We start from the raw sequence: 18,053 nt of genomic DNA on the forward strand, positions 1-18,053 counted from the left end.
CCGAAGATAACAAAGCGTGGAGCTGGATGAACACAGCAGGCTGAGCACAAAAGCTGACGTTTCGGGCCTAGACCCTTCATCAGAGAGGGGGATGGGGAGAGGGTTCTGAAATAAATAGGGAGAGAGGGGTGGCGGACCGAAGATGGATAGAGGAGAAGATAGGTGGAGAGGTGACAGGTCAGTCCGGGGAGGACGGACAGATCAAGGAGGCGGGATGAGGTTGGTAGGTGGGAAATGGAGGTGCGGCTTGAGGTGGGAGGAAGGGGTAGGTGAGAGGAAGAACAGGTTCAGGAGGCGGGGACGATCTCCGAACACCTGTTACAAAGGCAGAAAATGTACCTCCATTAGCAAGTGAGGATAACAAACTAGCAAGGTAACAAAGACAGAAATATTCTGATCTGATGACAGATGGGTTGAATTCTAATGATCTCAGTGATCCTCTACTCGCCCAAGTTTCCAATCTGGAACGTATTCTAACAGTTCTTCACTCTATGAATGCAAAAATTACCAAGAATGAAACTAAATAGTACTGCATATTTACCTAGGCTTAAAATCTGTAAAATATGATTAATCACTCTAGGGATGGTGTCAAATTATTGCAGAAATACCATAGTTCTATGGACCTATTGTGTGTCCTATGGAATCAGTGTCCTTGTCTTTTCAGTAAATTTAACAATAGCAGCCAAGCCTTGCATTTTTAATTTTTTTTTGAAAAGAGGAAAAAATATACATATCTCTTGTGCAACTGATCAGGATCAGTCAAAATTGATTAGCTAACAACTCATTAAAAATCACTTTTAAGATAATGAAACTTCTCAAAGTGCTTCACAGGTGCATTATTGAACAATGTTTGGCTGTGTGCCACGCACAGGTGATATTAGGTTGATTGAGATCAGTTTCAGCAATGAGACGTTCTAACAAGTGTCTTAAAAGGAGAATGGTGAGATTGAGAGGAGTAGGGGAGTAATTCAAGAGCTCACGGACTAAGTAACTGAACAAAAACAAAGTTGCTGGAAAAGCTCAGCAGGTCTAGCAGCATCTGTGGAGGAGAAAAAAAAGACTTAACATTTCGGGTCTGGTGACCCTTCCCTCAGAGCCGGACCCAAAACATTGACTCTTTTTTTCCTCCTCCACAGATGCTGAGCTTTTCCAGAAACTTTGTTTATGTTCCTGATTTACAGCATCCGCAGTTCTTTAGGTTCTTACTAAGTAATTGAAGACCTAACCACCAATGATGGAGCAACTATAATTGGATATCTCAGAGGGTTGTGCGGTTGAAGGTAATTTTGGAGATTGAGAGGGAGCAAGACCTTGTGGGGATTTGAAAACAAAGATGAATTAAGGATAGGAGCTTTCTCCTATGTAATAAACAATTATCCTTGGGCTGTATGCAATATTTAACATTCTAAGCGAGCAAGATCTAGTTGAAGATAACAAGGGGTGGAGCTGGATGAACACGGCAGGCCAAGAAGCATCAGAGGAGCAGGAGAGCTGATGTTTCAGGTCTGAACCATTCTTCAGGGTCACTTTTTGAAATATCAGCTTTCCTGCTCCTCTGATGCTGCTTGGCCTGTTATGTCATCCAGCTCTACACCTTGTTATTGCAGATTCTCCAGCATCGGCATTTCCTATTATCTCAAGATCAAATCTAAATTATAATCTGGTAGTACAGAAGTTAGGTATTGGCAAAATGTCATTTTCTCAGCAAAGTTTTGAGAAGTTTCCTCCCACACTCAGGATAAATCACAGAAGTAAAGAGAACACAACCTTAAAACACAGAGGTAGTAAAAACTGTCGATGCTGGAGTCAGAGATAGCACAGTTTGGAGCTGGAGGAACACAGCAGAGGAGCTGGAAAGTTGAAGTTTCAGTTGGGACCCGTCGTCAGAAACGGGGGAGGGACAAGGGAGTTCAGACATAAATAGAGAGGAGAAGTGGGCTGGGGAAGGTAGGTGGGATGGTGATAGGGGAATGCAGGTAGGGAGTGTTGGGGATTGGTCAGTGAGGTGGGAGAAGCAGATAGTTGGGGGAGGTTGTGTCAAGTCAAGGAGGTGGGGATGAGAGGGAGGGTTGGTCGTGGGATGAGGCTGGGAGTGGGGAGATTTTGAAACTGGTAAAATCTACATTTAGGCCATTGGGCTGTAGGCTCCCAAGGCAGAATACGAGGTGCTGCTCTTCCAGTTTCCAGGTGGCGTCATTGTGACACTGAAAGAGGCCCAGGATGGACATGTCACCCAGGGAGTGGGAGGGATTTGAAAGGTGAGTGCTGATTGGCTGACGAGTGGATTCTGATTGATCGAGATGTTGCCACGGAGAATGCACCAGTTAATGACTGACTGACAATTAGCTGTCAAGCTTTCGTTAAATTTTAAACAAAGCAGGTTGACTCACTGATCAAGACAATGCCCTGGGAAATGAACTAGTGAATAGTTGTCACTTATTTTGTTACATTTAAACAGGCAGTGCACATATATAATTTTCCCGTCTTCCACAAACAGAGCCCTTTCGCTGCCAGTACACTACACTGAGATCCAGAATGGCAATGCTAAATTGGTGGTCAGCCTAATTTTTTTCACAATTGCAAATCACATGTAATTATGGAATCTGTGTGGTGAATTTAAGCAGTGCAAGTTGGTTACACTCAGTATCTTGCTTACTATTAACAGCTAAAGGGACATGCTGGTTGATATAATCTGCCAGTCTTGGGACATTAGGCCTACAAAACTAACAATCAGACTGAGTGAAATTCAGCAGCAGCGTGAAAAAGTAACTTCATCTGTTGCTCAAATTCTTGTGATGCCTCGTCTGAGGTACTGGGACACTTTACAGGACAGCCTTAGATCTGTTTATAATTTTGTACCTTGTACAGTGAGAAATAATCTGATTAGGGTAGCCATTAGCCCCACAATGGCTCTAATGCAGCTAATTCAACATCTAGCTCGCACAACGAACAAATGGCTCAAACCCTGTTTATATGCTAGCAAATGAGGCGCATATTACAGCACATGGAACTGTAGGGATTCCAACAAGCATACTGACCAGCGAAGGTACCTTCGCAGCAGACGGGAGTTGAAAAGTCCCTCAGCCAATTTCTCAACCAGGGCGTCTAAGGAAGGGATCTCACTGGACTCTCCCAGTTCAAGGGTGAACTTCGAGTCCAAAATGGAGCCCACTAAGGTATGTAAGGAAAGCATTGACAAAAGGTGTCTATTTCCAGTAACACAGAAATTCTGTATGACTGAACAAGTACATTTTAGGAAATAATTACGTGCAGCTATGGATTCAAATACAATAAGACATTATCAACTGGAATTATGCAAGATGTAGGTGGTTAGGTGTCATTCCAAATATTTTTATGGAACCTAACAAAGATGTTGTGAAAATTGGGCTTAACTATCCTACGGCAACACTATCTATTTGAGTGTTGTTAAGTCTGAGCTCAAATGTACAGGTTCTTAAATTCTTAACTTTATGAACATGATTCATAGAAGGATGGCAGGACAAGACTGCCTTAATATTGTGCTATTGTACAAATATCTTTTTTTTTGAGCAATATATTTGTGAAAAGACTAGCAATCTTGAGTGCATGGATACTGCATTGCTGTTGATATGCAAAACTTCAACAAAACGTGTTTGTTTTCAGCAACGTGCAAGACGTAATCTGTTTTTAAGTTGGTGCCTTCGGGAGATAAGTGGTTGACCTACATCTGATAAACAGTCTGCATTTATAATCAGTTTCTCTAGTCACTGTAAGAGTTTGAACTTCTCTCCCAACTGCCCATTGCTGCCACCCCAACCACGCCAATTCCTATGCAATTTGTCCAATCTGCCTCTTGGTAGTGGCAACTCAAGAGTCCAACTGGCTGTAACCTGGTTGTCAACTCCACACATGGTCTAACCAGTTTCAGCAGTGACATATTATGGCCTCAGCTCAGCATACATGTATTTGTAAGGAAAGTCCAATAGCTCACAGCAGAAAACCCAAACCAAGCAAAACTAAAATTGCAAAACACACCATAAACATGCATGGCTGGGTTTTGGCTTTCATCGTCTACGTCCTTTTTTTAGGTCAAAACGAATGCAACTGTTCTGGTCAGAAATTCTCTTGAGTACTTCCATATGGAACAGAAAGTATCCACTTATACATAGAGTTACTCACAAATCCAAGAGGGAGAATACAGAAATTAAGGGCATGAGAAAAAGTGATTTGTGAGGCTATGCAATGCACAGTTAGTCAGTGAGCAGATGCAATATCAACATTCAAGATAAGACAGGAGATGTGTGAAATACTAAACAAATATTTTGCTTGTATTTCCTGTGGAAGTGGATGTAGAAGCTAAGCAACTTGGGGAAAGAAACAGCGATGTCTTGAAAAAAGTGTCCACATTACAGAAGAGGAGGCCTCACAAGACACACGGGTAGATAGACGCCTGGGAACGATCAAATGTATCCCAGAACATTGGGGGAAGCTAGGGGAGAAATTTATGGGCCCCTTACTGAGATATTTGCATCATCAATAGCTATGGGTGAGGTGCCGGAGACTTACGGGTGGCTAACATGGTGTCATTATTTAAGAAAGGCTGTAAGGAAAAGGCAGGGATCTTATAGACTGGTGAGCCTGATGTCAGTGGTGGTTAAGTTGTTGAGGGGATTCTAAGGTAATTCTGAGGCATAGGAGATATACATGCATTTGGAAAAGCAAGGACTGATTAAGGATAGTCAACATAGCTTTGTGCATGGGAAATTACGTCTGACTAATTTGATTGAGTTTTTGAAATGGTGACAAAGATGATTGTGTGTCTGTATGGACTTCAGCAAGGTTCTGCATGATAAACTGGTTAGCAAGGTTAGCTCATGGAATCCAGGTAGAACTAGCCAGTTGGATATAAAATTGGCTTGAAGGTAGAAGACTGAGGACAGTGGTAGAGGGTTGCTGTGCAGACTGGAGGCCTGTGACCAACAGTTTGATGCAAGCATCAGGACTGGGTCCACTACTTGTCATCATTTATATAAATGATTTGGACATGAATTTGGGAGGTATGGCGAGTAAGTCTGCAGATGACATCAAAATTGGAGGTGTAGTGGACACCGAAGGTTATCTCAGAGTACAACAGACCTTGATACAATGGGCCAATAGGCCTACGGCTGGCAGATGGAGTTTAATTTGGATAAATGAGAGATGTCGCATTTTGTTAAGGCAAACCAGGGCAAGACTTATACAGTAACAGTAGGGCCTTAGGGAGTGTTATTAGAGAGACCTATGGGTGTAGGTGCATAGTTCCTTTAAAATGGAGGCTCAGGTAGAATGGGTGGTGAAAAAGGCACGTGGCACACTCATCTCCATTTGTTAGCATACAGAGTATAGAAGGTGCAACATCATGTTGCGGCTGTAGAGGACATTGATCAGGACCCTTCTGGAATACTGCCTTCAATTCTGGTCTCCCTGCTATAGCAATGATGTCGTTAAACTTGAAAGAGTGCAGAAAAGATTTACAAGGATATTGCTGGGATTGGAGGGTTTGAGCTATAAGGAGGTTGCATAGGATGGGGCTACTTTCCCTGGAATGTTTGAGGCTGATGGGTGACTTTACAGAGGTTTATAAAATCATGAAGGGCTAGATAGGGTGAATAACCAAGGTCTTCTTCCCCAGGGTAGTGGAGTCCAAAACTAGAGGGCATAGGTTTAAGATGAATGGGGAAAGATTTAAAAAGGGAGCCAAGGAGCAACATTTTCTCACAGAGGGTGATGAGTATGGAATGAGCTGCCATAGGAAATTTTTCTTCTTTATTCATTAATAGGATGAGGACATTGCTGGCTAGGTAGCATTTATTATCCATCCCTGAATGCTTAGAGTGCAGTTCAGAGTCAACCACATTGCTGCAGGTCTGGAGTCACATGTAGGCCAGACCAGGTTAGGGAAGGAAACTGCCATCCTTAAGGACATCAGTGAACCAGATGGGTTTTTCTGACAATCGGCAATGGATTCATGGTCATCATTAGACTGTAAATTCCAGATATATTTTATTGAATTCAAATTCCACCATTTGCCACGGTGGGATTCGAACTGTCTCGAGAACGTTATCAGGTCTCTCGATTAACAGTCCAGCAAAAATATCATAAGGCCATTGCCTCCCTCTGCTGGAGGCTAGTACAATTATGGTGAAGGCTAGTAGAATTACAACATTTAAAAGGCATCTGGATAGGTAGGTGAATAGGAAGGGTTTAAGAGTGATAAGGGCCAAATGTTGGCAAATGAGATGGGACCAGTTTCGGATTTCTAGTTAGCATGGACGAATTGGCCCACGGGGTCTATTTCCGTACTATATGACTCAATTAGACTGGAGGAATGGAGAAAGGAAAGGGAGTTGAAGCAATATGGGAGCAAGGTAGATAATCGGTATTCAAACAAGTCACCAACTGAAAGGATAAAAGATGACACAGCTAGTTCAACGAGGAAACTCTGTCTGTAATACTATAAAAACATTATTCAGCTGCCACGCTAAATTATAATGTTAAGAGAAGTTCCATACATCCAGCCACTTACTTCATTATTCAGCTAAATCCATGGCAAATCTTTTTGAGGTTTCCACTCCAAATTGCCACCCAACCTGATACTGTGACAACAGACAAATGCAGTTTCCCATATTATAGACCATATGCCTCAATTTTTCCCCATTGACTTAATTTCTGTGCCCCTTTGCAGATTCCCTAACTTATGTTCCTACTCGTGTCTGTGTCATCAGCGACTTGAGCAATTGATGTACACTGTTAGCTGCAGCCTTGGCATCAACTCTCCCCTATGAGACTTCTGTCAACTGCACACTTGTAGTACGTGCATTCAATATTGGCTCTGTCCATCAGCTGGCCTCTCTCTTCAGAACTGCAGCCTGGTGTGTTAATGGTTCTGATTCAGAAATTGAGTTTCCTTGCAATTTTAGAATTCATGTAATGGAGCTGGGGGAGGGGTGGTAATTATGAGGTCTAATCCAGCTAACAGATGGCTTAGGTTTTCTAACACAAGTACAAAGCAGAAGTCAGGCACTGACAAAATAAATGCAGAGGTACTAACCACACTTCAAAACCACATGCTACTTTTCACGCAACACCTCAATCTACTTAGCTTCAAATCACAATGGAAATGTGGCATATAAAAAGGTATATATTAAAACCTCCAATGGAATGTAATAGACCAGTGGTGCTGCTGTGGCACCAATCTCTCTCTTTCAGTTTCAGAATAAAGGGAAAAAAAATCAACATCTGTGGATGCTGGAGATCTGAAACAAAAACAAAAACAAAAACAAAAAATTAATGGAGAAACTCAGCAGGTCTTGTAGCATTTGTGGGAGGAAACAGAGTTAAAATTCAAATTCAGTGACTGTTGAAGAGTTTCAGACTTGAAACGTTAACTCTGCTTCCTTCCCACAGATGCTGCTAGACCTGCAAAGTTTCTACTTTTGCTTCAGAATAAAGAGGTGCCAACTGAAGATCGAGATGAGAAAGAATCTCTTCTCTCTAAGGGCTGACTGTGTTTGGAACTCCTTGCCACAGGCAACTGTGGGGGCAGAGTTGTTGTGAATATTTCAGGCTCAGATAGATTCTTGATGGTCTCATGGTCTTAGCCCAATTCTATCCACTATCCTGTTTCTTCTTTACTTTCAAAGCTAGAATCTTGTAAGATTGCCTGCAGATAACATATAGATTTCTCATTATTTCAGTCGCAAACATATCTCCAAAGGTTGACCTTTACTGTTAACAGACAACTCACCAGTTATCTAAAGTCAAAGACTCCTGGTAGCTCAGCTCTCCCCAGCAGCACAGTTTATTCACCTGACAAGGATTACCTTAACCATGTTCTTGTCTGATAAGCGTCTAGGCCCAAAACATCAGCTTTTGTGGTCCTAACATGCTGCTTGGCCTGCTGTGTTCATCCAGCTCCACGCTTTGTTATCTCGGATTATCCAGCATCTGCAGTTCCCATTATCTCTTTCCTGAATGCTACTTGCCAATTTTTTTAAAATCTGCTCTATTGTTTGCTTGAGTTTCATGATAATATCAAGCATATTTCACCACTAGGTACCTACAACCTTAATTAATATTGCTGCCAACTCACCCCATTTTGAATTATTTGAGTGGAATCTCAGAGAGATGATAAAGTAGGTACGTTACAAAACAGGTTAAGACAGAGTACCAGTAAGAACATGCTTCCAGTTCAAAGCAATGCACTGTCATAGAACACAGAACATAGAACATTACAGCACAGTACAGGCCCATCGGCCCTCGACGTTGTGCCGACCCGTCGTACCGATCTCAAGCCCATTTAACCTACACTATTCCATGTACGTCCATATGCTTGTCCAATGATGACTTAAACGTACCTAAAGTTGGCGAATCTACTACCGTTGCAGGCAAAGCGTTCCATTCCCTTACTACTCTGACTAAAGAAACTACCTCTGACATCTGTCCTATATCTTTCACCCCTCAATTTAAAGCTACGCCCCCTCGTGCTCGCCGTCACCATCCTAGGAAAAAGGCTCTCCCTATCCACCCTATCTAACCCTCTGATTATTTTATATGTTTCAATTAAGTCATCTCTCAACCTTTTTCTCTCTAATGAAAACAGCCTCAAGTCCCTCAGCCTTTCCTTGTAAGACCTTCCCTCCATACCAGGCAACATCCCAGTAAATCTCCTCTGCACCCTTTCCAAAGCTTCCACATCCTTCTTATAATGCGGTGATCAGAACTGTACACAATACGCCAAGTGCGGCTGCACCAGAGTTTTGTACAGCTTCACCATAAACTCTTGGTTCCGGAACTCGATCCATCTATTAATAAAAGTGAAAACACTGTATGCCTTCTTAACAGCCCTGTCAACCTGGGTGGCAACTTTCAAGGATCTGTGTACACGGACACCGTGATCTCTCTCCTCATCTACACTAAGAATCTTACCATTAGCCCTGTACTTTGCCTTCTTGTTACTCCTACCAAAGTGCATCACCTCACACTTGTCTGCATTAAACTCCATTTGCCACCTCTCAGCCCAGCTCTGCAGCTTATCCACGTCTCTCTGCAACCTACAGCATCCTTCGTCACTATCCACAACTCCACCGACCTTAGTGTCGTCTGCAAATTTACTAACCCATCCTTCTACGCCCTCATCCAGGTCATTTATAAAAATGACAAACAGCAGTGGACCCAACACCGACCCTTGCGGTACACCACTAGTAACTGTCATGGGGAGAAACACATGCATTAACGACACAGGAGAACTAACGTACATAGAGATTAGAGCAGAATCTTAAATCAGTATATAGATCATTCTGGATAGAAGCAAAAGAGAAAATTACACATTCATAGGCAACTCATGGAAAAACTCTGAACATGCACAAATCAGATCAAAAACAAACTGCATTTATGCAATGTCTTTAAAAAGTTCCAACGAAACATAATCAAACAAAACTGATGTTGAGTCAAAGAAAGTAATATCAGAAGAGTCTTCAACATCAGAGGGGGGAGAACGAAAGGCCATGGAGATTTCAACAAGAGAACAAAGCATTTTAAACGGAAACTTTTGCGGGACTTGGGGTCCAATGTACGTCAGTGACCACAGGGGTCAAACGAGGTGTGATTCATGTAAAATAGAACTGGCAGAATTTTAATGAGCTCAAGTCAGTGGTAGAAGATGGGAGGTTGAAAAGGAGAGCAATGAAACGAATGTGTGTGTGGATGTGGCTTTAGGCAACAGATGATTGGCAGGAAACGTCATTTATATTAGAAACTGACGTTGGACACCAAGACAAGAAATCGGACAAGCAAACGAAGTTTGTTGGAGACAGAATTAGGACAGGTAAGCTCAGGTGGAGGGTAATAGACCGAGTGTTTTTTTTTAAATCATTGCCCACTATCCCCATTATAATAGAAAATAACTGTGGCTTTATAAAGAGGGCAATGAACCATTAATAATATCATTATACATAACCTATAAAACACGCACACATCTACAACACTAAATCCACAGTGACGCCAATGTTCGCACGTATAACTCCATATACAATATTGATTTCCGTATGCAAGTTTAGAATTCCACGGTGGTTCAAATCCAAATAGGCACGATAGGTATTTCTCATCATTGCAAAATAACCTGCAACAATTATTGGATCGAACTCATCAAATGCATCTCCATTTTCCATCATTATAGGTTTAACAGCCTGACCACATCCTGCATATCATCTAACTCTCAATATCTTCCTTCGCTCTGACATATGACCAAAATACCAAACGAGTCCCAGACACGCACAGTAATGACACGAGCACACAGTCTTGATTAGATTCCCTACAGTGTGGAAACAGGCCCTTCGGCCCAACAAGCCCACAGTGCCCCTTGAAGCATCCCACTCAGACCCATCCCCCTATAATCCACACACCCCTGAACACTACGGGCAATTTAGCGTGGCCAATCCACCTAACCTGCACATCTTTGGACTGTGGGAAGAAACTGGAGCACCCGGGGAGAACGTGCAAACTCCACACAGACAGTCGCCCAAGGCTGCAGTCGAACCTGGGTCCTTGGCGCTGTGAGGCTGCAGTGCTAACCACTGAGCCACCCCAGTCCAAGGATGACCCCACACGGTGCGTCCAGACCAGGACTACACATTTGCGGTGACATTCAGGGGACACTGCGCCGAGGGCACAAGGCCCCCCAGAGCACCACAAAGCACAGGATCCTCCATGACTCCGCGTACAGGGCACCCCTGGCATCCCGGGGCACAGGTCAAGGAGCCCCCTTCTCCAACTGTGCCCCCTCCCGCGTTGCTCCTAGCTACTCACTGTTGCTGGACTTCAGGTCCCGGTGGATGATCGGCACGATGGCCTCGGCGTGCAGGTAGCACATACCGCGGGCGATCTGCACGGCCCAGTTGACGAGGGTGCTGGGTGGGATGCGGCGCCCGGCCAGGGCCCGGTTTAGGGGCCCACCCTGCGCGTACTCCATGACCAGGCAGAGGTTGGGCTCCTGCAGGCAGACGCCCCGCAGGGCGATGATGTTACGGTGCTGGAGCATGGCGAAGAGCCGGGCCTCACGGCGGGCGCTCTCGGCCGTAGCGCCCGCCTCCTCGTCGGGATCCCGGCGGGCGGCTTTGACGGCCACGGGCTGCCCCTTCCAGATGCCCCGGTACACCTTGCCGAAGCCGCCGACCCCGATGATCTCCTGCAGGGTCAGCTGGCTAAACTCGATCTCGGTGGCGGCGGCTGCCGCTTGCTGGGCGCCCCCGGCCTGTCCCGACAGCTCAGCCGCCGGGGCTCGGCTCCGGGCCGACTGCCGGGTCACGTAGTTGGCCGGGAAGATGCCGACCCTCTCGCCGATCTTTCCCGTCCACCAGCCGTCATCGCCCGACACCTTGGCGTCTGTCGACAGCACCTCCAGCCGCTCGCCCCGCCTCAGGCTCAGCTCGTCCTCGGCGCTCGCCTCGTAGTCGAACACCGCCGTCCAGAAGGAGCCGGGCCCGGGGCCATCACCGACTCCAACATCGGGGCTGAACAAGGCCTCCAGGGGCTCCATAGCAACCGCGCCGCCGCGGCCTCCGCTTGTACTCATGGGCCCAGACCCGGCAGCAGAGGAGCGGCAGCAGCGGCCTCCTCCGGCCCCTCTGCCGCCCGGCCCGGCAGCCGCTCCGGCTCCATGGACACGGCAGTCACTCAGTCACTGCGGCGGCGGCGGCAGAGCCCGGCGGTTTCCCCCGGGGATCACATATAACGGCTGTCACACTCTCTTCTGTCTCTGCGCTCAGGATCCGCGGGGGTCACTGAGAACTCTCACTCTCTAACTACCCTCACTGAACCGACCAACCGCCACTTCCGACTGACCCCGTGCCGTGAGGAGGAGGGGATGGGGGTGAGGGGGCGGGGATGATGGTGAAGGGGTGGACCTAGGGTGAGGAGGCGGGGCTGGGGTTGAGGAGGTGGGGGTGGAAGTGAGGAGGAGGGAATGGGAGTGAGGGGGCGGGGATGATGGTGAAGGGGTGGACCTAGGGTGAGGAGGCGGGGCTGGGGTTGAGGAGGTGCGGGTGGAAGTGAGGAGGAGGGGATGGGAGTGAGGGGGCGGGGATGATGGTGAAGGGGTGGACCTAGGGTGAGGAGGAGGGGTTGGGAGTGAGGGGGCGGGGACGATGGTGAAGGGGTGGACCTAGGGTGAGGAGGAGGGGATGGGAGCGATGGGGCGGGGATGATGGTGAAGGGGTGGACCTAGGGTGAGGAGGCGGGGCTGGGGTTGAGGAGGTGGGGGTGGAAGTGAGGAGGAGGGAATGGGAGTGACGGGTCGGGGATGATGGTGAAGGGGTGGACCTAGGGTGAGGAGGCGGGGATGATGGTGAAGGGGTGGACCTAGGGTGAGGAGGCGGGGCTGGGGTTGAGGAGGTGGACCTCGGGTGAGGAGGAGGGGCTGGCGGTGAGGGGGTGGGGCTCGGGGGTGAAGGAAGGCGGGACTGTGTGAGGAAGTGGATTCGATGAGAGGGCGGAGGTTTGGAATGAAGGGTCGGGCCTGGGTTGGGGGTTGTGGGGTGGAGGTGTGACTGGGGAATGGGGGGGGGTTGTCCGAGGGTGAGGCTGAGATTGAGGCAGATGGGGCTGAGTGAACAGTGGATTTGATTTTTGTCAATACGGTTGTGTGTATTTGGAAGAGCTTTGAGATGTGGGAGGGCAGCTGGCAATGGGGAGGAACAAGGAATGGTGTGGGACAGCTTCTTTTTCACTATCATATCTACCAGTTTTGCCTCAGCAACCTATTCAGAGATGTTACTTCTGGAGCAGATGATACTTGAACCCAGGACTCCCAGTCTAGGGGTAGGGACACTACTTCTGTGCAACAAGGGGGACCTTAAGACGCTCATGCCTACTATTTATTAATATTGTTAGCTCTATCTAATATGCAAAGGCTTCTTAAATTGCCTCATCTATGAGTGCACACCCATCCCACCACCTGTTTTATGCAGCAGCACCATTTTTCCAGGCATTGGTACTGAGAATACATCGCACAGACCCATCACAAGCATCTCAAATTACCTCAGAACCAATGAACTATTTCTAAAGTGTGCTCACTGTTCTAATTTAGGAAACACTAAACAGCAAAGGTGATAATCAAATACTCTGTTTAATGATGCTGACTGAGGGATAAATATGATCATCTTCAAAATAGTATCACAACATCTTTTGCATCACCTGAGAGGGCAACAGGATCTTGTTTTAACACCTCAGCTGAAAGACAGCACCACTGTCAGCCTAGAGTGAGACTTGAACCCACAGTGCATACACTCTGATGTAATCACTGACAGGCCAGTTTTATGTTGGGTTAAGTTCAAAAGGAAAACTTCTTTTTACATATCCTGAATCAATCAACCGACAGCCTTTCTGTTGCATGCCCAAGTGTTTTGAAGCATGAAAGACAATTGTCTGGACATGTTTTATATGTCCAGGCTCTGGATTTTGCTTTTATTGCAAGTTGAGGATTCCCTTCACTGCATTTCACTATGGTTATCAGGACAAATAGATATGCGAGTCTCCAGGTGAAAGCAATACCTTTTGAGATCTTGAACTATGGAAAGCCATCGTATTTAGGGGAGCACATCTCCCACTGGTAAACCTAATGAATTTCTTACAGTGTACTGAATCTATGATTGAATCTGCGAGCAATTTCACCAGCTAGGCAGTATCACCCATGCAAAGGAACATCTCAATACCTTAAAAATGAGGGGAATTAAGATGCATGCCAGATAAAATCTTAGATGTAAGGTGGAGTCTGGAGAAGACCATAAGAAATAGGAGCAGGATTTGGCCATTCAGCCCCTCTGCCTGTTCTGCCATTCAGTAGGATCATGGCTGATTCGGCAGGGGTTACATTCTGAAGAGCAGATAAGTTAAACATTGATTCAGAAGAGGTATTAAAAGTCATTAATTATTTCAATGGAATAAATAAAATGAAACAGTTTTTGATGACAAGTGTTGATTGAGGACATCAGTAAAAGGGACAACATGCAGAAACATGTTTTAATTCTTTCATGGGATATGGATGTTGCTAGGCAGGGCAGCATTTGTTGCCCATACCTAATTGCCCTTGAACTGAGTGGCTTACTAGGGCCGTTTCCGAGGACCGTTCGAGTCAGCCACATTGCTGTGGGTCTGGATTCAGCTGTGGGCCAGATCATGTAAAAACAGCAGATTTCCTTTCCCAAAGTGAGCCACATTGATTTTACAACAATCAATGATAGTTTCATTGTAACTGTCATGGAGGTAAGCTTTTATATCTGGATATATCTGCCCTGGTAAGAATTTGAATCAATGACCTCCAGTGCATTACCCTGAGTTTCTGCATTACTGGTTCAATTACATCACTATTATGCTCCCATAGTCCACTCTTTTGGTGATTGAAACTGTTTTCTCAATTATTTTCTCCATCAAAATGAGTGTTGTCTAATAGAACTAACCTTCCAGTGTTTCCTTTTACAGTGAAGTCTACTCTCCTTCCTAGCAATCTTTCCAAATCTTTTCTGCATTAACGTACTCAGCAAATGTTCCAGCTGTCATTGACAGTCGAATTCTCCTGCATTTCCAGTCCAAAGGTACAGATAATGTTGCACTAGTCCTACTGGACCATAAGGCTATTGGCTGATTAGAGAGATGAATGGTGCTGATTTAATCTGAAGGTTGTTGTGCCTCAGACCAGGGGATAGGTTGAGAAGGAGTGTCCTGTGTGGTAAACCCAGCCATTGCGGGAATTGAACCCATGCTGTTGGCATTACTCTACATTGCAAACCAGCCATCCAGCCAACTGAGTTAACCAAGTGGAAGACAAGGTGGTGCCCTTCCAACTTCTGGAGAGATGCAGCAGGCCTAAAACAGTAATGTTGGCCTGTTGAAGTGGCAGAGAAATGGAAGGTCAAGGGCATTTTTACAGCAGTGTGTAGGCTTTGGATAGCAGGGAGAGAGGTAAACGAGACAAGTGTTACACTTTCTGCAATTGCATGGGAAGGTGCCACTAGAGTGGGGGAGTGGACCGGGGTCCTTTAAATGGGGAGGGTATTGAATTGAATTGAATCATTTATTGTCATGTGTTTTCAATGTAAAAATACAGTGAAAAGTGTGTACCTTCACGGTGTATAACTGGCACCATTCACATTAACTTAGAATAAGATAAGGAAAAAACAACTTGAGAGTCCAAGAGGTAACAAGAACTACAGGTACCGGGATCAGAGATAACACAGTGCGGAGCTGGAGGAACACAGCAGGCCAGGCAGCATCAGAGGAGCAGGAAACCTGACATTTTGGGTCAGGACCCTTCTTCAGAGTCCAACTTCCCTTTCCACTGCCACAGTCCCACTTCAGGCTTGTCAGCCCATGCCATGCCTCTGCCAGAGTGTGGACCGGAGGCACCCAAACATTGATGTGGGAGGGAAGAGATTGGGTGAAGACAGAAGTGTGGGAAATGGGTTGGACACAGTTGAGGGCCCTGTCAACCACAGTAGAGGGGAAATCCTCAGCTGAGGGAAAAAGTGAATATTTCTCAAGGTCCCCTTGCAGCAGGTGGTGTCTTTAGAACAGAAGCGACAAAGATACTGGGAGAATGGAATGGAATCCTTTACAAGAAGCAGCTTGTGAGGATGTTCGTGTGTCCTTCAGATTGCCAGCATCCACAATTCTTTTTACTGTTAAACTGGGCTGAGTATTACCAGTCTTCCAGCTTCTGCTTTGTCCTATTGCCATTATGGTTTGCTTCCATCTAGTGGATGATCACGTTCAATGCAGAAACTCATCCACTGAGTCCACTTCAGTATAACCGAATCAGGCACCATTCCAACAATCACAACTGTGTGGGTATCTGCTAAACAGGTGCAGAATATCAGTTTTACAATAACATGTCTCTATTGTTTTCATGATGTTTTTGAGGCCTAAGGAAAAAATAAATTAAAACCACACCACACCAGGTTATAGTCCAACAGGTTTATTTGAAAACACAAGCTTTTGGAGTCTCTCTCCTTTTTCAGGTGTTTTCAAATAAACCTGTTGGACTATAACCTGGCGTCGTGAGGTTTTTGACCCGAGCCATTCCAGTCCAACTCAGGCATCTGCACATCATTTATATTTTAATAAAACAAAGAACTGCGGATGCTGGTGATCTGAAACAGTAACAGAAATTGCTGAAGAAACTCAGCAGGTCTAGCAGCATCTGTGGGAAGAAAGCTGAGTTAATGCAGAGAGTCCAGTGTCTCTTCATCAGAATGGATTTTTATTTTAAGTGCTTTGCAAAGTTCCACAGTGACACAATGCAAAATGATTCCAGGCAATTCTCATCCATCACCACATCACAGGTGGGTTAGAGGCAACCCTCTAGTGGTCTGAAATTGTGTGTTCTACTTTGGTGGAAAAGTCATAATTAATTTTTCATGAATATAATACAATATGAATTGAGAAGACTGAAATCGTTGTGATGGGGACTGAAGACAATTTTCTGAGCACTGCACCATCCCTCCCCATTGTGAGTGGCTAAAGCTGAACCAGACTTGCTGTCACATTTAATTGCAAGTTGAGGTTTCCCTAACCCTAAGCAGAGACCTGCAATTATCACCAAGACCACATATTTCCACATCTTTACTATTCCCATGTCTGCTGTGAGCTTATCTAAAGCTCAGCCAACTGTGTCCGAACTCGCATCAAATTCCATTCACCATTGTCCTAACTCTTGCTAACTTACACTGGCTCCCTGTCAAGCCATATTTCCATGATAAAATTCTCATCATTTTCAATTCCCTCCACAGCCACTCTTTATCTCTATAATCTCCTCCCTTCTTACAACACAGGTTTCAGATACCTGTACACCTTCAGTTTTGGCCTCTCGAGCATCCCAATTTTAATTGCTCCATCATCAATGAGGTGGGGCGAGTCCTCAGATATGGAAAATGTTGTGGACATTTCTGAGGCCCTCTTCTAGAAGATGGCATTGTCAAAAATGGCATTGAGATGGAGAAACTGGTAGAATAGAATAGAGTCCTTACAACGAGCAGGGTGTGAGGATGTTGCTTTGGCCCTACGTTCTGAATGTCCTCTCTCAAGCCCCTCTGCCTCCTCATTGTGCTTTCCTCCTTTAAGACACCTTCTCATAACATTAGCATTTGGTCATCAACCCAAAACAGTATCTCCTTTTGTGGGTCATTGTTATGCTGTTTTACAATGCTGTTGTAAAGAAGGATGTCAACACATTAAACAGAGTAGGAGAGATTCATGATATTGGTTCCAGACATGAGAAACATAAGTTATGATGGTAGGCTGGCGAAATTGGGATGTTTGCCTTGGAGAGGCAGCCAAGGGAAAATTTGATTGAAGTTTTCAAATCATGGGTTCACTAGGTGAAACAGTTTATGGTCTTAAAAGGATCAGGTCTGGGTCCTCTTTTGTTTTTCATTTGTATAAATGATTTGGATGAGAATATAGAAGGCATGGTTAGCAAGTTTGCGGACGACACCAAAATTGGTGGCATAGTAAGTAGTGATGAAGGTTTTCTCAGATTACGTAGGGATCTTGATCAAATGGGTCAACGGGCTGAAAAATGACTGATGGAGTTCAATCTAGATAAATGAGCGTGCTGGCTTTTTGGTACAACAAATAAGGGTAGGGTTTATACAATTAATGGCAGGGCCTTGGGTAGGGTTGTAGAACAGAGGACCTCGGGGTGCAGGTACATAGTTCTTTGAAGTTTGCGTCAGAGAGAGAGGGTGGTTAAAAAGGCATTTGGCATGCTTGCCTTCTATACTCAAGGGACTGAGCAAGGGAGTTGGGAAGTCATGTTGAGGTTATACAGGACATTGATGAGGCCTCTTCTGGTGTACTGTGTCCAGTTCTGGTTGTCCAGTTATAGGAAGGATATTATTAAGCTGGAGAGGGTTCAGAAGAGATTTACCAGAATGTTACTGGGAATGGAAGGTTTGAGTTACAAAGAAAGAATGGATATGCTGGGACATTTTTCACTACAGCATAGGAGTTTGAGAGGCAATCTGATAGAAGTTAATAGAGTA

At 45.3% G+C, this 18,053-nt stretch overlaps 1 protein-coding gene across 2 annotated transcripts in view; it reads right to left on the reverse strand.

Annotated features, from left to right (window-relative positions):
- map3k21 (mitogen-activated protein kinase kinase kinase 21) overlaps positions 1–11,859 on the reverse strand; it is a 99,565-nt gene extending 87,706 nt beyond the window's left edge. For both annotated transcript variants that reach the window (XM_059648738.1, XM_059648737.1), the window contains exon 1: positions 10,825–11,859. In XM_059648738.1, the coding sequence (XP_059504721.1) occupies positions 10,825–11,590 (766 nt within the window). In that variant the 5' untranslated portion in view covers positions 11,591–11,859. The remainder of the gene's footprint in view (positions 1–10,824) is intronic.
- Positions 11,860–18,053: the final 6,194 nt, after the last annotated feature.

This window comes from Stegostoma tigrinum, chromosome 9 (assembly GCF_030684315.1).
Source record: "Stegostoma tigrinum isolate sSteTig4 chromosome 9, sSteTig4.hap1, whole genome shotgun sequence".
NCBI lineage: Eukaryota > Metazoa > Chordata > Chondrichthyes > Orectolobiformes > Stegostomatidae > Stegostoma > Stegostoma tigrinum.